General features: G+C 41.3%; 2 protein-coding genes and 1 pseudogene across 2 annotated transcripts; 1 reads left to right on the top strand and 2 right to left on the bottom strand.

Moving 5' to 3' along the window:
- Positions 1 to 1,847: 1,847 nt before the first annotated feature.
- On the top strand, positions 1,848 to 10,315 carry LOC137280526 (matrix metalloproteinase-14-like). Its single transcript, XM_067811888.1, has 10 exons — positions 1,848 to 1,952; positions 2,458 to 2,566; positions 4,330 to 4,440; positions 5,369 to 5,475; positions 6,058 to 6,283; positions 6,406 to 6,561; positions 7,436 to 7,579; positions 8,298 to 8,461; positions 8,825 to 8,981; positions 10,041 to 10,315. Exons 1-10 carry the CDS (start codon positions 1,848 to 1,850, stop codon positions 10,313 to 10,315), a joined length of 1,554 nt encoding a protein of 517 aa, XP_067667989.1.
- A 2,841-nt stretch (positions 10,316 to 13,156) lies between these two features.
- Positions 13,157 to 17,171, bottom strand: LOC137273442 (protein ABHD15-like). Its single transcript, XM_067806137.1, has 2 exons — positions 17,163 to 17,171; positions 13,157 to 14,320 (listed from the first exon to the last, which is right to left on the bottom strand). Exons 1-2 carry the CDS (start codon positions 17,169 to 17,171, stop codon positions 13,157 to 13,159), a joined length of 1,173 nt encoding a protein of 390 aa, XP_067662238.1.
- A 3,735-nt stretch (positions 17,172 to 20,906) lies between these two features.
- On the bottom strand, positions 20,907 to 22,036 carry LOC137280510 (protein ABHD15-like; annotated as a pseudogene).
- Between the last annotated feature and the right edge of the window lie 235 nt (positions 22,037 to 22,271).

The raw sequence follows: 22,271 nt of genomic DNA, 5'->3' as shown, positions 1-22,271 counted from the left end.
TTATGGAAACATGAGTAGGTTGTTAAACTATGATGTAAAAACACACGTTATGGAAACATGACTAGGCTGTTAAACCATGATGTAAAACCACACACTATGGAAACATGAGTAGGCTGTTAAACCATGATGTAAAACCACACGTTATGGAAACATGACAAGGCTGTTAAACCATGATGTAAAACCACACGTTATGGAAACATGACAAGGCTGTTAAACCATGATGTAAAACCACACGTTATGGAAACATGACTAGGCTGTTAAACCATGATGTAAAACCACACGTTATGGAAACATGAGTAGGCTGTTAAACCATAATGTAAACCCACACGTTATGAAAACATGACTAGGCTGTTAAACCATAATGTAAAACCACACGTTATGGAAACATGACTAGGCTGTTAAACCATGAAGTAGCTTAACACTAATTTAAGCTTCTGTTACCTTGAGCATTGTTGTAGCCTCACGTTTAAGTCCGGTAAATGTCACTCTTTTGAAGTACAGTAGGATTTGTTCATTTCGGTGTCTAAAGAGTGATTTTTAGCTTTGATGTGAAGAGTGTCCGTCTGACCCTTAAAGGTTAGCGTAGTCACAATAACGAAATACCGGGTTGACCGAGGATATCAGTCGATGAAGACAATGCCTGGCTACAAGGGATTATGGCTCCCACTGTTCTCGCTTTACTGTTATTAGGATATCATGATTTCCTACATGATCAAATAGACGATGGCGGTGGACATCGAATTGCACACACGGGTCTCTCTGACATTCCCGAGGTGAGTTTGTAAATCGAATAAGGGTGTCATTTAATATCACAATGCATCGGATTGCTGATCATTATTGACGTGGATTTGTCAGCACCGTTCTGTGACAGTTATTGTTCCAGACAAAGTAAGCATGTGATTCTATTCGAATTATAAAAAAATATTATCGTGTAAATATGTATTACTTCGGTTGTCTCGAATGACATATGACTCGATGTTCCAGTTCTTCATTTCCCTTAATTAGTATATACCAGTTTTCATTTGTCATCCTTTCTGAAACAAATTAAACAGATACCTTATGTCTCGGCGTGTGACTGGATATTTTACAACTACAAGTATATGGCAATTTGACAAATATTTGTCCGATGTTTGAAACGATTTGTGAAGCACGTTCGACAGCATCAAGCAGCTGAGCACTACGATACTGAGCAGGGTGTTAAAAGTTCAAATGAATATTCGCCTCACAATCGCCTTTCTTCTCACAGGCGTAGCATCATCAATTGATATGAAATATAACTACAGTGGAATCAATAGCAGGTATATGACAAAGAGTGAGTGAGTGAGTGAGTGAGTGAGTCCCACCGTGCTGAAATAATGCTAGAAGTGGCTTAAAACTAAACTTCACTCATTGTGACTCAAATTTAAACACTGCGTCCGCAACGCAACATAACGACTAATTTCCAGCATCATTGATATATACCTGCATGTTGGCTGTCTGTGAACGTGGTCGGACATTTATTCTGTGTCCCGACAACGCTTGAGCTCGTTCTAATGACTGGTACAGTTTAGCGATACAAGCTTAAAAACAGATAGATTGTCGTTCTTTGTAGATATAGTTACCGGGAAACTGTTTGATATTGTCTCGTCATATTTGATGTACGGTATTTCAGCTCGGACCTAATGATGAACAGAACACACAGACATGTGTACACCTGGGTTTATTATATAAAAAGTAACTGTCAATTTGAGCTGAGGGAATAAAGTGGGTTGTCGTTTCGTCAGACCACGGTAAACACCAGGCATGTCTGATATCTCAAGGTTGTAAACTTAACTGTTCAGTCTCGAGAAGGGCATGCAGAGACAAAGATGTCGCACAACATTGTACTTCTCTTGGGGATATTAATATGTTTTTCGATATTCGACATAAGAGCTGAAATAACCATCAGTGCAGTGGATTATATTCGAATAGTGGTGAGTCTTTCCCGTAGGAAGTCTGTACATACATACTCCATAGGGATCAATTAATCGATCCTGACTCTTTCTGGTGGAAATGTAATGTGGGTCAATCCTCCCCTGGTATTCCCATCTTATGGAATGTTTACATGTTGTAACTAATGTTTCATTTGATACTTCACCGATAGATTTATGTCAGTAAGACACCTTGAGATCCGAGTGAGAATAACCATTGCAAACCATGCATGTCTAACGGGATCGGGCGTCAGGGTCGCTGACTTGGTTGGCATACGTCATCGTATCCCAGCTGCGCAGATCGATGCCCATGCTGTTGATCACTGGAGTATGTAGATTAGATTCAGATATTTGCGGACAGCCACCATGTACCTCAGTGCCGCGTTACACCACAAAAAAAATATTATGTTACTGAAGAAAGCCGCTGTTGATTACGTATTGACCCGTCTTAAAGGTTTGAATATATTTCTGTCAGTAAATGCAGTTTATTCTATTTTTCTTCGCCAAGAACTACCTCTATCGCTATGGTTACCTGATGACGCGGTTCCCCTGGCTTCCTGGTTCTTTCTCCAATGCAATCGAAGAGTTTCAGAGACGGGCATATCTCCCCCCCACAGGTATGGAATTTATGTACATAAGTGCTACTAGTAACTGTAAACCTACTGATTATTAGAACTTTCTGACATTAGCACTTTAATTATCCTAAATGCCGAGAAGGTTTGCATAGTAATATGACATCACGTTAGTGTGAAGGTGTTTATCGTTCGTGACGTCACAAACTGGTAGTATTACATCATTCAACAATGGAATCGATGAATCAATTATTTATTTGAACCTATGGCAGAATATGGCATTGCCTACTGCCATTACTCTTTTGTGGGACACATTAACCATAGTATTATCAAAGAAATGTATTTTTAGTCGTGTCATAACTGTTCATGCTTGATGATGATAATCTGAATCTGCATGTGTTGTTAAAAGGATGACATAATCCAGACAGTTTGTAGTGTCAGACTGGATCAAAGACAAGGCTTTGTGTCATTGCATATATGCACTTTAGCTGAAGGTGTGTCTGAAGCAGTGTAAACAAACTGCATTCCTTTCATGCTGTTCAGTTATTCAACGTCAAAAGATAGTATATAACTGATAACACTGACGCCGGAGGTCTGCATGTTGTGTCAACTTGGCGATACTGCCAAGAGTTATAAGTAATTCTGTGATGCATGTGCTGATATGACACGCATATACAGCTGTTGGTGTACAGTCAAAATGTTATGATGCATAACAAATGTGCAAAACAGAAAGTGCATAATCAAGCGCTAAATCTGCGCTATTCTAACCTCAGAAGTATGGTTCTAGTCCTAATACAATGTCATGATCGTAGCTGGTGTATACTTACACAATATCTCACCCCAGACCAAACGGTCCTAGTTACCTTAGGACTAAAACAATGACATGATCGTAGTTTCTGTATAAGGACACATTAACCCACCTCAGAACAATGGTCCTAGTTACCTTAGACTCAAAACAATGTCATAATCGTAGTTTCTGTAGATGGACACAGTATCCAACCCAGAACAATGGTCCTAGTTACCTTAGGATCAAAACAATGTCATGATCATAGTTTCTGTAGATGGACACAGTATCCAACCCAGAACAATGGTCCTAGTTACCTTAGGATCAAAACAATGTCATGATCATAGTTTCTGTAGATGGACACAGTATCCAACCCAGAACAATGGTCCTAGTTACCTTAGGATCAAAACAATGTCATGATCATAGTTTCTGTAGATGGACACAGTATCCAACCCAGAACAATGGTCCTAGTTACCTTAGGATCAAAACAATGTCATGATCATAGTTTCTGTAGATGGACACAGTATCCAACCCAGAACAATGGTCCTAGTTACCTTAGGATCAAAACAATGTCATGATCATAGTTTCTGTAGATGGACACAGTATCCAACCCAGAACAATGGTCCTAGTTACCTTAGGATCAAAACAATGTCATGATCATAGTTTCTGTAGATGGACACAATAACACATCCCCCTCCACCCGAACCATGGCCTCAGTTACCTGAAAACAATGTGATGATCGTAGTTTCTGTAGATGGACACAATAACCCACCCCAGAACAATGGCCCTAGTTACCTGAAGACTAAAACAATGCGATGATCGTAGTTTCTGTAGATGGACACAATATCTACCTCAGAACCATGGAATAATCCTCCTTATCCTTGTGTAAAAATCTACGTCCGGCCTGGTACTGTGTGAAGTAGGAATGTTTCTGGCAGAATATCAGTTATATTGACAAAGTGATTACCATGCTGTCGAATGGTCCCCGTCGATTGACGTGGTTTTAATGGCTGCCATGTTGCAGGTCGTCTCAATCGCGAAACCCTCGACATGATAAACCGGAAGCGGTGTGGCGTGCCTGACGTAATCAGGCTGGTTGTGACGTCATCAAGAACAAAGCGATATGTTCTAGATGGTACGTACATTTTCTGTTGTATCTGAAACACACACATAGATCTTCTAATCCATATGCTATCCGAGCAACCAAGGGGTGTTGGTTCCCATCGGAGGAAGGCGCACACATAGATCTTCTAATCCATATGCTATCCGAGCAACCAAGGGGTATTGGTTCCCATCGGCGTAGGGCGCAGCAAGTTTGCTGTGGAGACTTTCATCCTTTGACTTAGTCGGAAACCTGATAATGGGTTCGAGTTCGGTTCGTCCCGAATATGTTTGAGGGACATTCAGCAGCATCCCGTGCTCGTGAATTTCGGAGACCTGAGGGAATCTCCTCCTGCATTAATCTGATACGCTGTAACTTTAGGAATACTGTTCAAAGCAAACTTTACATCCACAGCACTCACCTTATCAGCTGACTGACATTTTGATTCGGTTTCTGGGGCTAAGGAGGGCAGAGAGACAGGAATGTTCGTTTATTGCAAACGCTATAGACAGCAATAATCCTACTTTTGAAGAAGGTTTGTGAACAATAGAATTTTTGTCCGCTGTTGAGAGATCCTAAGACTTACACAATGTAAATATTTCTATAAAAATAATAAATGACAGACTGGAGCCTTATCTAGACTTGCCTCTTTGAAAGATAGAATTAGTATACATCCATGGGTTCAACATTCAGTACAGCCTTGTAGAAAGGCTAAGAGATCATAACACATAGGGTCCCTTTTAGCATTTGACAAGGACTAATAGGCTGACATGAACAAATGAACAGCATTTCATTTCTATTACAAGAATACATTTAAGTACAAACATATTTCTCATCTTCACACTTAAGTACATTCGGCACTACATACCGGTGCAGTACTTAGAATTATATATAGAACAATCTGTATCTGTCTCACAGTCAGTATCAGATGTATGTTATCCCTCTGGAACCGTTTCCATAGATACCCGATGGAAGTACACTAACCTGACGTACTGTGTGAGAACATACCCGCTGGCACCTGACACAACACATGACGGGGTGGATAGGGTGCTAGCAAAGGCGTTTAAGGTAATACGTATTTGAAGTCCTTTGGGGACAACAGCTGTTATAAAAAGTGCCCACAACACACTCGTCAGGCTACAACAGTCGCAAGTGTTTATGAAAAACCGAGTTATTTCACCAGTGACACGAACTGTACGGAGCTTCGATCCAATAGGTGATCATACAATAGCACTTCAGTAGACATATAGGTGATGAGGCTGTATCAGTGACTCACTGTGGCTTTAGAATGGAATCTAGTTGTTGTGTGACTTACCAATTTATGTGATCCATGATAATATTTGTTTTTCGTTCATGAAAGGACAAGGTGATCAATACGAACAACATTAATTTTGTTGCCATCGGGTGTAATATATCTCTCGATCTGATATTTTATTCGTGATGTAATGGCATGTTAGATGCTAGATTGGCATTTTAGAAGATGCTATTTGATGACCACATAGAGCATTTTCTAGGTTTCATCCTCTTTTTATTATTTGATTACAACGTTTCAGGGCTTGTATGGTCCATCAACAACAGTATTGTCTTCAATAATATCTTCTTCATACCATCCGTCTAATGAGTACGTGTTTATCTACCCGTCTACTGCAGATATGGTCCGACGTCAGTTCTCTGACCTTCACCCAACTACCCCACTGTAACGTCGACATCGTCATCCAGTTCGACAGCGGCTACCATGGAGATAGGGCGCCGTTTGACGGGAAAGGAAACACTTTGGCGCATGCGTACTTCCCAGGTGACAGTAAACGTGGTCTCAACGGTGATGTCCACTTTGACGACGACGAGCCTTGGACGACCGAGGGAAACGTACCCAACAGTAAGTGTAATAACACAGTTAATCAGTCCAGGTATGTAGGGATCAGTAGGCTCTGAACTGAACAGATTTCTGCAAAATTACTATGTTTTATTTATGAAGTATTTGTGATTTTTGTTTTTTAGGAGAAGACATATTTTGTGTTGGCGTCCATGAGATCGGACACAGTCTTGGTCTACAGCATTCCAGAGAGAAGGGCGCGATTATGTGGCCTTGGGTGAGGCAGTGTACAGACAACCCATTGACACAGGATGATATCAACGGCATCCAGGCTCTCTATGGTGAGTATACTGGTCAGGGTTAATGCAGACTGTCTGTGGTGGGTATACTGACATCAGAGTTAATGCAGGCTCTCTATGGTGAGTATACTGATATCAGGATTAAAGCAGGATCTCTATGGTGAATATACTGATATCAGGGTTAATGCAGGCTCTCTATGGTGAGTATACTGACATCAGGGTCCATGCACGCTGTCTATGGTGAGTGCACTGATATCAGGATTAAAGCAGGTTCTCTATGGTGCATATACTGATATCAGGGTTAATGCAGGCTCTCTATGGTGAGTATACTGACATCAGAGTTAATGCAGGCTCTATATGGTGAGTATACTGATATCAGTGTTAATGCAGGCTCTCTATGGTGAGTATACTGACACCAGGGTTAATGCAGGCTCTATATGGTGAATATACTGATATCAGGGTTAATGCAGGCTCTCTATGGTGAGTATACTGACATCAGAGTTAATGCAGGCTCTATATGGTGAGTATACTGATATCAGTGTTAATGCAGGCTCTCTATGGTGAGTATACTGACACCAGGGTTAATGCAGGCTCTATATGGTGAGTATACTGATATCAGGGTTAATGCAGGCTCTCTATGGTGAGTATACTGACATCAGAGTTAATGCAGGCTCTATGTGGTGAGTATACTGATATCAGTGTTAATGCAGGCTCTCTATGGTGAGTATACTGACACCAGGGTTAATGGAGGCTCTCCATGGTGAGTATACTGATATCAGGGTTAATGCAGGCTCTCTATGTTGAGTATACTGACACCAGGGTTAATGCAGACTGTCTATGGTGAGTATACTGATATCAGTGTTAATGCAGGCTCTCTATGAACACCAAATTTTCTAACTGATATGAATGCACGCAGGTCCCCCGCAACGTCTTACTACGACAACGCCGTCTCCCCCAACACGCACAACCACGCCTACTGCGCATCTTGACCCTGACATCTGCAGCGGAAGAATTGACTCCGTCACTCTTGGTGCTGATGGGAAGTTGTACGGTTTTCGCGGTAAATGCACTCTTTGACAAATCGATGGAAGGAACTGTCTCAACAGTAGTCACAACTGCATTTTTGTCAAGAATATGAATTCTTCGAGGTGCGATGATCATTTTCGACCTATACCGTAAGAAGAAATCGGTGCAGATTCAGAAGAAAGTTGAATTCTAGCAGCCCCAAATGGAAAACAGCACTGTCAGATAATGTTGATAATGCTAATAACAGCTGTGACCCCGGATTTCCTGTCTGTCAGTGTGATAATACCTCCTTAGTGCACCTTTGTCGTCCTAACAGTGAATCCCATGAAAATGGGATTAGGTTCACTTGTAGTTTGCCCTATTTCATGTCGCCAAGCCCCGATGGTGCGAAGGATGCTGTTATGTTTAGTCTTTGATCTGTTAGACACGATCATTTTTAAAGTGTTACAGTGTTATCGTAAATCAAATGTAACTGGATTACTGTTGCGGTAGCTTTTACATCAATATAACTAAGCCCACTACTAAAACTCAGTGAGTTCTTCTCCAAATGAACATGACATGTTTGGATCTTAGTAAAGGGAATGTCAATTATTCTCACTGGCTTTGGAGCCCATGTCTGGCTTTGGAGCCCATGTCTGGCTTTGGAGCCCCCGCCGTCACATTAATCGAATTTTGATAACGCGGCGTAAACAATACTCCCTCTCATACAGTCACAACATGAGCACGTGTTAACACATGTTGCTCTATTTCAGGAAATTATGTGTACCTGTTTGGGTCTCGCGGGATCGTTGATGGTTACCCACGTGTCATCAGCTCCGTGTTTCCAGACGCCCCCTCGTCAGTAGATACTTCAGTAACCCTCACCCTGGCTACAGGAGGGCGTGGCCCCAAGACAACATACACCTATCTCTTTACGGTGAGGACATGACTACTCATTTTTAGGTGGTGTAGCTGGAACAATGCTAACTGTACCGTAACACAATATTCACTCATTCTCTCTATTTATTTACTCTTTCCTTCATGACATGGGGCAGTGCGGTAGCCTAGTGGTGAAAGCATTCGCTCGTCACGCCGATGACCTGGGTTCGATTTTCCGCATGCATGGGTACAATGTGAAAACCCATAACTGGTGCTCCCCGCCGTGATATTGCTGGAATATTGCTAAATGTGGCAACTCAGTCACTCAGTCTTGAACTTTGAATCAAACCTATTCGGAATGAGACACCTTCAGTCTCGATTTCTTGCTATGATGTAATGTACTCATGCGTGATGTTTCCAGGGTAACGTCACCTACATCTACACTTACGACGTCGCCTTGGCCACATTCAGATTCTACAGGGGTCCAGTGTTATTCTCAGAGGTGCTGCACCTACCCACCAGACGGCTTGACGCTGCCTTCTACCTCAACAACGACAACACCTGCTACTTCACCCGAGGTAAGTCTGTTCAGGCATGCAAAGGAAAGTATTCACCTTTATCTTGCCCTTCACATAAATGTCGTTTTCTGACAGGCCGAGCGCCCTTCCAGTACTTTCAATGTACCCCGCTGGAAATGCAGAACTTATTTGGTACTTGTAATTCTTTTTCTCGAAAAACATTGAGTCACGTATGATGTACGGAAATTACCGATATTTTTCTAATGCAAATCGATGGATGGGAGATAACTCTAAGTCTTTTTTTTTTCTTCTCGTATGCAAAGCGATGGCTGTTTGTACCTGTGCCTGAAACAATTCAAAGTTAACATTGATGTGTTCGGTACCATAAATCTCACTGGTCATTCGGAGCCCATGGGTTCATGTACCCGCGATGTTTGTGTATGTTGCTGTCGCCTTCATAAAATAAACTAACATCAAGGGTTCATCAACTCATGTTCCCCTCGTGACAAACTATAATGTTCGATGCTGACTGATAACAACAAATACGTTAGCAGTGTTTGCAAGACTGATTTTGTCCTTGGAACGTTAACTTTGGGAAACGTTATCTTTTAGGGCCAAATCCAAACGCTAGCTACAATCTGTCCTTTGGCCGGACAATCAACTTTCCTACTGCTTATAGGTTTATGCTTCAAGTATTTTATGTTGGATCACAGGTTTGCGGGTCCGTAAATGCCCCAAATCAGAATGTGGTAAATAACAGTCCAGTATATATCGTTTCTGCCGATCCTGAATACGTTCAGTCAAAAACCACCTCCCTACTCTATTTGGACAATAACAGAGAAAAAAGCCCTTCCAAAATAGGAAAGCCATGAGAAAATCCTTTGATCAATTCCAGTTGTCAATGATGTATTCCCAGTGAGGTTCAGATGTTAGCTCAAACCACTAGTACTGCAAGAAAAGAGTCGCTCTGCACATAGATTTCCGTTTCTCTCGGCAATATTCGACTGTATACAACTGAAAACACTCTGCACAAAACATGTCAAGTTTCAGTGACATGTCTGAGTAGATATCTGACTAAACTCATAAAACTGTCAATACCGCAACTGTTCGTCTTTACAGGGAAAGTATACTGGAAGATGACTATAGACAAGAGAGGAGGAACAAGAGTCAGTTCACCCAGACAACTCTCCAACCTCGCTCTACTCAACGGAATACCAGTTTTCCGTACTGCTGTGCGCATGCGCACGGATTTGATATATTTCTTCCACAACACCACCTACTTCCGCCTTGAAGGTGCAGGTCGGAAGCGCCGCCTGGTGGGCCCCCTAGACACAGCATACCGATGGTTTCGCTGCAGACGACCCAGCCTGTATCAAATTGGTCTATTTCCTTAACAAAGTTCAAATCCTGGCCCCAACGGTTTGTAGTGAGACTTACTATTGTGGGGTATCAGTAGTGGGTTTGATAATGTGGGTTGTTGATAATGGGACTCAGGAGGAGTATTAGTAGAAGGATATAATAATGTGGGGAATTAGAGGTGTGTATGATAACGCGGGGGAATTTGTAGGTGGGTATAATAGTGTAGGGAATTGGAAGTGGGGTTTCTATAATGCGGGAAATGAGTACTTGGATATAATAATTAATATGATGAATTAGTAGTAGGATATCTTAATGCGGGTTATTTGTAGTGGGATTTCATAATGCGGGTTATTAGTAAAGGGTTATAATAATGCGGGATGTTAGTCAGGGACTTAATAATGCAGGGAGTTCGTAGTGGGTTTTAATAACGCAGGGTGTCAGCGGTCAGTTTTAATAATGTGTGGTAGTAAAAGTAGGATATGATAATGCGGGGAATTTGTAGTGGATTTTAATAATGCGTGGTATTAGTAGTAGGTGTTAATAATATGGAATGTTGGTAGTGGGATACAATAATGCAGGGCATTTATAGTGGGCTGTAACAATAATAATGCGGATATTAGTAGTGTCACATGTTATAGTCTGGATTACACTTCGAGATTTGGCTTTCGGCTGATGTACACAGTTAGTTCTTGAAGGACAGGGGGTGACTATTCACAAGACATCCAGTCAGAGTTACACGTGTACATAACAATGGTTGCACCATATGGATAAATATCTTACACTATGGACACTTCATGAATCATTTGTAATCCTTATAGGAAGTAGGTTGTAAGTTTACTTGGATATAGGTCAAAATCAATAAAGCATAAATCTTGAACAACACTGTCTGGTTTTGTATATTACAAAACAACCACCTTATCATATTATTCTGAGTAACACTGGAGACATTGGATAATGTGTGTTGAGGCCGGCGCGTGCATGTGTGAGTAAGTGAGAGTATTACATAACAATGTCATATAGTTTTGTGAGTCCCAGTCATAATCTATTGTCTAAGGTCTTCCTATAATTCATATTGAAATACTGGCGCCAAAATCGATTATGTGGTAACGTGCATTGTATATGACCAATGAGAGTAGTGACCTGACGACCCTTCATTTTGCATCACGCCTTTTTGTATCACGTGATCTGACCATTTGGGACCAACAGAATCAGCCTGGACTTCGTTGCCTTTAACATTTATCAAACTGAAATATAAGTGTTGATAGTTTCTCAAATATTTTAAAGTTTTTGCATCTGTGAAGATGCACAACATATATGTCAGCGCTTCGAGGCATACATAACTAAGTGTTACTGACACGGGTCCAAGGACTCAGCAAGTGATGTAAACGGAACCAGAACATGCGTTTTGATCCGAGAACGTTGTAACGTGGGCAGGTATATACATGATGTCCTTTAGCGGCATTTATAATGTTACAGACAACCAAGATCTTTAATGACCTGTAAAAGATTAAAGGAGATTTATCCATAAAAGATCTTGCTCATCCGTAACAACTTATAATTACCGCTAGAACACATTATACGACATCGTCATGGGGATAATGCGTTTTATTCCTTGCATCAATTGTGTGTACAAGATTAAAGAAGATTTCTATCCATGAAAAATCTTGGTCACGTATATAGTCACTCCTTTATTTTGATAGAGCTAAGCAAAGTGTGGCAGTGAGGGTGGGTCAATGAGTGAGTGAGTGTGCGGAGTTTCAGGTTCAGTCTGACATTGAAAATCAAAACCAGAGGTTAATAATGGGAGTACAAATGTCAGTAATTTTTTTTCGATGACATAGTACAGTACCTTGATCCAAAGGTACTTTGATTTTTGCCACACACCCGACAGGTTGTGTCAGCTACTGGGTCTACATCCAACAGACAAATAGCGAATCATGTCTGATGACATTTCCGAATTTCATCTGTGCGGTGCCTTTTCTCGAGTAAAAGTAACCCGCCTGTCCATGTGTTTATCACACCTGTGAGACAAATCCATTGGCAATATCACCAATGTTACAAGCATATCATGAAAAGCTGGTCATCATATGTGGTGATGTTTATGGAAAAGATTTTGTGCTATCGAACAAATCGACTTGACAAAACAGGGCTTTTCAACAAGTTCTTTATTGTTACAAACTGGCGATATACTGATTCGGTTGGTTGGTTTGTTGCATAAAATATCCAGCAATATTTCAGCTATAGGTCGGGGGTCTATAAATAATCGAGTCTGGACCAGAAATGTCCAGTGATCAATATCATGAGCATCGGTCCACGAAGTTGGGATACAACGACGTGTGTCAACCAATTCGGCAAGCCTGAAAACTCGATCCAGGGTTACGTTCGCGTGTCCGCGATAAATAACACCCATGACTTGCCCCAACTGTTTTTTTTAGTGCATGCAAGGTGTTTACCGATGAAAATATTACCAGTAAAGGGGCAGGCAGCCCGGTAGTTAAAGCGTTCGCTTGTCACGCCGACGACCTAGGTCGTTTCCCTACATGGGCACAATGTGTGAAACGCATGTCTTGGGTCCGCCGCCGCGATAGTGCTGAATTTTGTTAAAAGCGGAATAAAACTAAACTCACTCACTCACTCACTCACTCAGCATATGGAAAAGGAATGAAACGTTAAATGTAAGTTGAAAATCCGCTATCATCGTTGGAAGCTAAGTTTGCACGGTGTTTTTTTTCAATCTACGATGTTATGTTTATACATATTACAGTTACCAGACACACATAATATGCCCCACTAAATTGCGGGCAATCTTTTGTCAGAGGTTAAAAGAAGCTCGTGGTATCCATGAAGCACATAGCTGAAACGTGAATGACGTGAATCTATTTACGAGTTTGGAATTCTAACACAGCGTCGATATAGTCAAGTGCTAGTCTATCTGACCAAGGTTTCAGTGTCGATTCTTCAATGAAACCACAGTGACCTCCTTTGTTTGTGGTCACAAGTAACCAATTCGAATTCTCTCGAAAAATGTTGAATGGTACATATCTGGCCATGAATATGGGATCATCTAAGCTGGTAACACACATGACTGGAGGCGATACATTACCGACATTTCTCATTGGGTTCTGATGCTGCCAATACTCTAGACTGTCTTTGTAGCCGTAGAACTTACAGTAGACATGCCTGTCAAATTCGTGAAAATTAGTCGCTCTCAACGCCGCTCTTAAGTCAATTAGCTGACACAGCATCTTGGCATGTTTCTTCAGAATTTTCTTCAAGGACGAAAGTAGAATATATCTATACACATTATTTATAGGGTTTGTGAAAAAGTCTACGGAGTCATATCCTGGGCACAGACATACCGCTGTTGCTAGGATACACTCAGCTCCGTATTCGGTAAGATAAGACATGAGAAGTCCGGACCCTGCACTGGAGCCAACAGCAACAATTTTTGCTGCGGGATGTTCGTCGTGTAAATACTCCACACAGCTTCTCATATCCTTCGCATCACCAAACCCTTGCAGTTTTGGTGTGGCCAGTACGGAATCCCCATGCCCACGTTTGTTAAACACTACAACTCGGTAACCCCTCTTCGACGCAATGTCGCAGAGTTCGGCCATGTCATCCGCGGACGCCGATAGACTCGGCAACACTAGGAAAATGGGACTTGTATCTGTTAGAGATTCAAGTTTGTCTTGTACCCAGTCCAAGGCAACAGCGCCGCCATCGTCCATAGTGATGTACTCCCGTTTGAAACAAAGTTTCACTTTTGGAATCAAAGAAGCAAAGAAAGTATGTAGATGGTTGTTCTGTAACCAAAATGGTGGTCTGTAAGGGGAGGTAAATCCAGGTTTGGTTCCGATGATGTGTTGATGGAGGTCCGAGTCACGATAGTACAGGTCTGGAAGTCTATGCTTGTTACGGCGGTAGTACCATACCACGAAGACGAAAATGGCGATCACGCCCACGGCTACGACATACATTGTCTCCAGCATCAGCTGCGTTGTAGGGGATCTAGTCGTCAAGTCCTTTACAGATGCTAGCTAACCTAAAGAACAATAAGAACAGTGTTTGGGACGCTGTAAAGTATCATTGGTTTACAATCTACAATTTTCAATATTGGGTCGTCACGTTAAAACACATACACAAAACTATTTCGGGAACTAAACAACCTGTGGCTGCAAACAGCAAGATGTGAGTGGGTGAGTGAGTTTAGTTTTAGCAACATATCGGCGAGGAACACCAGAAATGTGCTTCATATACTGCACCAATGTAGGAAGGATTCGTACCAGGGTTCGTACCAGGGTTCGTACGCTTTAGCCACAAGGTTAACCCATCAACCCTCAGCAAGATAGAGCTGCATACTGACATGACAGTATCACCGCTACTGGACCAAGATCGCAGCCATAATCAGGTCATCAGGTGTTGATACCCCTTGAACTTTGTACTCGTGTGCTGATGTCTAACACTTATGATATTTGAATAGGTTATGTTCAGGACTTCATTTCATTTGCCTCACTCCATAATTGGCGGACAACGTCATCATATTCGTATTGTAACCGACTTCCATGCCAAGCTTGTATCTGCAAGATCTGATTACTAGTTCGAACCAAAGTCAGAAGATCAAGCACTGGACAGAATTAAAGAATATCTCACACTTACAGCGCAGATCTTTACCCAGAATACTGAACATGTTCACTGCCATTCCTGTTCACTTGTCATGAGACTCTGGCAATCCAAACCCATTCAAGTGAGTGAGTGGGTTTAATTTACGCCGCACAATGCAATATTCTAGCTAAATGACAGCGGTCTGTAAAAATCGTGTCTGGACCAGACAATCCAATCATACAGCATACACATCGATCGACGCAAATGGATGTCATGGGTCAATTAAGTTAGCAGCATACCGAAAAATAAGTCTCATTAACCTATTCAGACAATGATCTACTTTTCAGCTGATCCGAATTTTCTCGTGTGAAAGTGAAAATAGGCTCCACAAACAACTGGTCGTAAAATAATAATTCACACTGCATCAGCCTCACTGGTTAAACCTGCTGTGTGTGTTTTGCGCTTATTCACCGTAGTTCTGTAAAGCACAATGAGGTTGATGTAATATCAGTTCCGTACCAGGTCGCCAAACACGATTTCCAGGTTTCCGTTTGTCAGAGCTCGCTGTACAACAGATCACGCTGTACGACGTGTTTGCAGAGATTGAAAGGAGCGTAGTGTTGCAATATACAAGTGCTTAGACATATCAAATCATACTGATTAATAGTTATGCATCCAGTTAAATGACTTAGGCTAAATATTCTGAACTGGTTATAGCATTAAGGTGCGCAATAGGACGGAACGTAGTAAACTCGAAACGAGATTTTTCTGCAATCAATGTTTTGAAATGCCTGACCACCTGGATGCCGTTAGTCGACACTTCCAAGAACTATTGGTTACTGAAGATCAAGGATCTTGAAGGGTTCGCACCTAATTCAAACCTATAGATTTGAACACGTCGGTGGTTAAAAGCACCTTCGATCACAAGTTGGGAAAGGGAGCCTATATAAATATTTCACGTGGTATTTATTTCTGTTCAGGTTCAACGTCGCCTTTGTCTACAGAAACTACATTATAAAGAGAAGTATCTTTGTTATTCTAAATTTATTGTTTAACTACATGTAGCAATATTCCATGTATATCAAGATTATTAAATATCTACCATGAAGGCAAAATAAATTAGACACGTGAACATCAGGTCCGAACACCAAATTATGTACGTAACTGGGCTGACAATGGCCTTGATCACATGATTTCCCTTTTTGAAAGTTCATTCATTCATTCATTCATTCATTCATGATTAAATCTTGAAAGTGACATGAAGGTTAAGAAAACACAAACCAACACAATAGACAGAGTAATAGTGATTTAAAAAGGCGAATACTTGTTGGAACAACAGAAGGTTTGAGCGCTATCTCCAAAAAAGGGCATTTGGTATCAACGCCCCTGAGATATACTCAGAAGATACTACGTGGCTGAAGTGAGATACATTTCTCTCAGCGAGGTAACGGAAAAGGAATTAACTAGAAAAGCTCAATCCGAAACTAACATCCCAGGTATATTACTTGCATTTAAAATGATTTTAATTTTGATCTCAAGAGGCATGGAAGATTTGTAGGTGCACAGAAATGTTTGATTGGCATTTCGTCCATTATTTGTTAGGTTTAGTTTCAGTCGCAATCAAACATAGGGGCATACTTCTTTTGCCATTCAGTATACTGCGATCTGTGTTTGCTGTGGAGAGTAAGTGCAGTAAGTAGTGATACTAACCTGTATCGAGAGGCGAGTCGTCGTGGTTCAACTCATTCTGTCATGTCAACTGTTTATATAATGTTGCACGTGGTGGTGTGATACTCTTGACTTTGGCATCTCATTGACCGATGGACAGGCGTGAGTGACGACAGATAAAGCAGAGACTGTAGCTTGTGTTAGATAACACGAGACTGGCCAGCGACTGTCCTGTACCTTTCCATTGTGTCATTACGAAAGTACCTCTGTGTGGGTGATTCGCGTGTCGTACGACTAGTAACCTCTCTACCGTTATATGTATGACACCACGGCGGGGACAGAAGCATGTCTCATGCTGGGTAGCGTTGAGAAGAATGTATGTCACGGGTCTAAAGCGTGACGAGAAAACGCTTTAACCACCTGACCGTCCCTGGGTGGAGGGTGTTAATAACTCCAATGTGAGAAGGATTCTGCATCATAAATAAAGGAAGAGATACAACCTGGAATACGAGTTCGGAATTTGGACCCCTATCTCCGACGGATGTTGCACGAAGCGATCTCAGGTCTTGGGCTGCAGGAAGTCATGTTGACAGAAAGGAAGCACCTTACCTCTGGCATATTCCTATTTTAAAATAAGGAACTAACTACCTAAGAGCTACAACTGCTGCAATGTGTAGACGTCATTTTTTATTTTTTATTTGTTTTTGTTTTGCTTTTTAAAGTAGGGGACTTACGACCACCTTAGTGTTAAGAATGTCGTAGTTTTGTAACCATTTGTTAGAGTAGGAGACTTACGATTACCTTGTAAGACTGTCGCAATGTTGTAAACAAGTGTTAGAGTAGGGGAGTTACGATGATCTTAGCGCAGCAACTCTCCAAATGTCGTAAACCTGTCCAAGTGTTAAAGCTGGAGAGTTGCCATATCCTTAGTGCTGCGCTGTTGTGAACCTCTCTCACTCAGCGCCAGGTGAGCTATATCCCCTTATTAACAGCAGGATTACTACAAGAAAGGGAGTCGGGTTCAGACAGACGACACTACTGGACGTTGTGGACTAGATGAGAGGCCCACTGACTTCGATGAAGCTTACCAAAGATGTCAGTTGTCGCATATTATCATCTTTTCGTAATTTGGTGAGAAAGAATTGTTATGATACTCGTTCGTCATCCTAGCGCCCCGTGCACAGGCGTTAGTGGAAAACAGAAAGATAACATCAGATAACATGGTATGGACTGCTAAACCCGCGCCACACATAACACGAGTGTGTTTACACTGCAACCCGCGCCACACATAACACGAGTGTGTTTACACTGCAACCCGCGCCACACATAACACGAGTGTGTTTACACTGCTGAACCCGCGCCACACATAACACGAGTGTGTTTACACTGCAACCCGCGCCACACATAACACGAGTGTGTTTACACTGCAACCCGCGCCACACATAACACGAGTGTGTTTACACTGCAACCCGCGCCACACATAACACGAGTGTGTTTACACTGCAACCCGCGCCACACATAACACGAGTGTGTTTACACTGCAACCCGAGTCGAGCGACGTATTTCGTTGAATACACATTTAAAGTTAATAGATTTTTACATGAAACTAACTAAAACATAAGTTAAACTAACATTTACATTTTACACGCGTCTCAGAAAGTATCAAAAGTACATTCTGACATCACTACATCATCATCATCATCATCCTTTTTATTTCCGTGAGTCTACAAATACATGTAAAGCATCATCTGGGTATTTTACAGAAATATATCACAATGGAGACTATGGCTTAGAAAGGTACAACTCCAGCAATTATGTATAGATGAGCTAATCATTTCATATTGACAGACATTATGATGGAAAGGAATTTACACAGATTTCGTAATTGATTTACATTGTGAGTTTCAAAAAGGGCCGACATTTTATAATAGTTAGGATTGTTTATAAAATATTTCTTTAAGTACATATTTCTGGCGGTAGTAAGTTTATTACATTGAAGTAGGTAATGGAACTCATCTCCGGTTTGGAAAGGGCATAGTCGACAAAATCGTTTATTTGTGGGAATATTTTCCCAGCGGCCTGTTTCAATAGGTAATTTATGGTTGGCAGTTTTAAATTTGATAAAGGTATTACAGTGCCTTGCTCCTAATTTACGTTCCAGTAAAGAAATATCATAGTGGAATTTCATACATTCATAGATAACAGCTTTGGAGGAAGATCTCATCGGGTTGTTAAACAGTTGTAGCGATTGGTCTGAAATTCTAAGTTGGACGGCATTTTGAACCAGGAAAATGAGACTATATCTTGAGATTGCCATATATTGGACATACCAATATTATCTAATGTGGCTTTAATGTAGTTAAGCCATTTATAGCCGTGGTTGTATTTTACGGCTGGGATAGAAAGGTGTGGCGCAAAGCAACAAATCAAAAGTGATTGCGTCCAAATTTTATATTTCTATGTGAGTACTGCATGTTTGTGTATATAAACAAATGTTTTCTGTTAGAAGAGGTTAGAATAACCTTTTTCAAACAGGATACTCGGTTAGTGACGTTTATCCTCCTTCTCCTGAGTTGTAGAAGTGCAACAAATACTCATTACTCATCCGTTGAAGATATCACTGTTTAATAATTTTACAAAGTTATTTAACACAGTGTAATAACATCGCGTGATGCCGTACGTATGACGTCAAAGTGTTTTACAGTTATGACGTCACAATGCCAATACCTCTGTCACAATAGTATGATTAGACTCTGAGTCATCACACTCGCTGAATTCTGAGGAAAGAAGTACTTTGCTCGATATTGTTTAGCTAATGTTGAGTGAGTGATAAATAAAATGCTAAACCATGTCCCGTGTAATAACATATTTGTGAAGCTTGTGAATGGTATCGGTATCTAACTCGCTTAACTAGATACCAAGCCATTCACTCGTTTGGTATTACACGGGACATAGTTTAGTATTTTCTATATACTAAGCATTGTGACTAAAACATTATTTAGAATATTCATATAGCGCACATATCCAGGCAGTTAGCGCTTGCTCAAGGCGCAAACATCTATTTCCTCCATCAGTGGATGTCAGTATCAACGGCACATCATGTTATCAGTCTCAGCTCCCTTGGGAGTATACAACTCGTGCTGCCTCTAGGCGCACCGAGGTATTTGTAGCATTTGTCTCATCCTATCGAGGTAACCATTCACAGCTGGGTGGATTGGGAACCATAGTAACAGTGCTTTGACCAAATTTACTGCACGTTGCTGTACCCCCAACTATTTGTTTGCACGTATTCGTGTGACCACCATCACGTGGGTTCTTTCACGTGCACAAGGTTATGTATTGTACACTGGGAGTTGTGACAACACGGAAAGTGTCTGCATACAAAGTTGACGCCAAGGTTTTTACAGCCGGTCACAGGTGGGCTCAATCCCGACACCTCAACCTCACTGGATCACATGTCTGGCGCTTTAGCCAACTCGCCCTCCGCGCTCGCTTCATGGTACAGAAATTATCTCGCCCATGGGTCTGATTTGACTGGATGACTATTTACAGCGCCTTGTCTGTACCGTAATAGAATGCATAGAGAGAATTTTCCAAACCAATGCCTCAAATTATTGAGGTCACACAAAGGAAACACCTTAATACATAATCTAGTTTCCATAATAATAGTAACTCTTTATTGAAACAAAGTTGACTGTAATATATATATTATTAATATTCAAAAATATAAGAATATGTTTGTGACTCACAATCAAATAGTGATGGTGCCAGGTGTTCGAAGATTGGTGAGAATATCAAACATATTATAAGTAGAGACCTTTTGAAACATAATTAGAAACAGCAGGCTTAATTCTAACATTTAAGCGTTTATTGAGTGCGAACATGAAAAATCCAACAGTGGATACACTATGGAAATCCGCGTATAATTGTTTTAGATCTCAGAATTATAACAAAGTAAGAGGCTGAATATTAAATCATTATAGCAACTGTAACCTCGGACATCAGTACAAATATCTGTAACACCGTTCAGCGCAGTCATGCTACATAAGACTCACTCTAGCACCCATCCTTTAGGCACCCTGGTCCGGAACAAGACCCATCTATTCAGGTACCCGTCGCTTAGGACACTCTGGACCGGCGCATTGTTTTCTTTTGGGCTCGCGGAACATGAACGTAAAAGAAGCATCAATTTAAAAAACAATCAATCATAAACCACATTCATTCGTTGTGAGAATGTTAAAATATTTAAAACATTTTAAAATCAAATTTATATGAGATGTAGCAGGAATATTTGAATACACTGAGCTGAATCAAATATATGTTGTATTCGAAGTCAAGATAGATCGTCCATGATTATTGATCATCTCCTTTGAACTCCAGCACAGCGTCTATGTAATCAAGAGCCAATCGGTCAGCCCAAGGCGTCAGCGTGGCTTCTTCAAGCAAACCGCAGTGACCTCCCTTGCTCGTCATCACCAGCAACCAATTCGAATTCTCCTTAAACATGGCGACTGGTACATTCCTGGCTAGGGAAATAGGATCGTCCCTGGTATTTATACACATAAATGGTACCGATACGTTCAGAATGTTTCTCATTGGATCGTTATGTTTCCAGTACTCAAAGACATCTTTATACCCGTAGATTTTGCAATAGACGTGGGTGTCGAATTCCATGAAACATCTTGCGCTGTAGGCCGCATCAAGATCAAGCAATGGCGATAGCACCTTGGAATGTTTCTTCAAGATTCTCTTCACAGAGGAAAGAAGAAAATATTGGTAGATAAAATTTATGGGTTTTGTAAACAGGTCCAGAGCGTCGAATGCTGGACATATGGCCACACAAGTTGATATGATACAGTCAGTTCCGTATTCACCGAGATAAGAGGCAAGGAGGCCCGACCCTTCACTGGAGCCAACAGCTACAAGTTTTGAGGCTGGATTCTTGCCGTGCAAATATTTCACACAGTGTCTCATGTCCTTCGGATCGCCAAACCCTAGCATTCTAGGTGTCGTTAGAACTGAATCCCCGTGTCCACGTTTGTTGAATACCACAACTCGGTAACCTCGCTTTAATGCCATGCTACAAATTAAAGTTCGCTCATGTCTTCAGCTCTCGCCGTCAAACCAGGCACTACAATGAGGATGGTATTTGTTTCTGAATTAGGTTCCGAGTCACCCTGTGCCCAGTCCAAAGCAACAACACCCCCATCATCAAGATCCACGTACTCGCGCTTGAAATTCACTTTACTTTTAGGCACCAACGTTGCTATAACGGTATGCAGATGGCGGTTCTGTAGCCAAAATGGCGGTCGGTAAGGGGAGGTAAATCCAGGTTTGGTTCTCAAGATATATCGATGAAGGTCGGAGTCCACGTAATGAAGTTCGGGAAGAGTGTACTTGTTACGGCGGTAGTACCACACGACGACGCAGACGATGGCAAAGACACACCCGGTAAGCACGTATATGACCTCTGAAGGGAACATTTTCGACAGTAGAATCTTATGTCTAAATCACAATGCTCCCTTGAGGAACAGAAGGACTGCAAATAAAGAGTACTATATGAACGTTTTAACACCCAAATCTTATATATGTTGCGAATCCGCTGTAACACTACATAATAATGTGTCGAGCACAGCGTCCGTTTTCGTTTCATTTCATCTAGACAGTAGGAATTAGTGACAAAAGACCATTTGTAATTTGATTATAAAATGACGGTTC

Source organism: Haliotis asinina, chromosome 1, assembly GCF_037392515.1.
Source record: "Haliotis asinina isolate JCU_RB_2024 chromosome 1, JCU_Hal_asi_v2, whole genome shotgun sequence".
Taxonomy (NCBI): domain Eukaryota; kingdom Metazoa; phylum Mollusca; class Gastropoda; order Lepetellida; family Haliotidae; genus Haliotis; species Haliotis asinina.
This window is presented reverse-complemented; position numbering and strand designations above follow the sequence as displayed.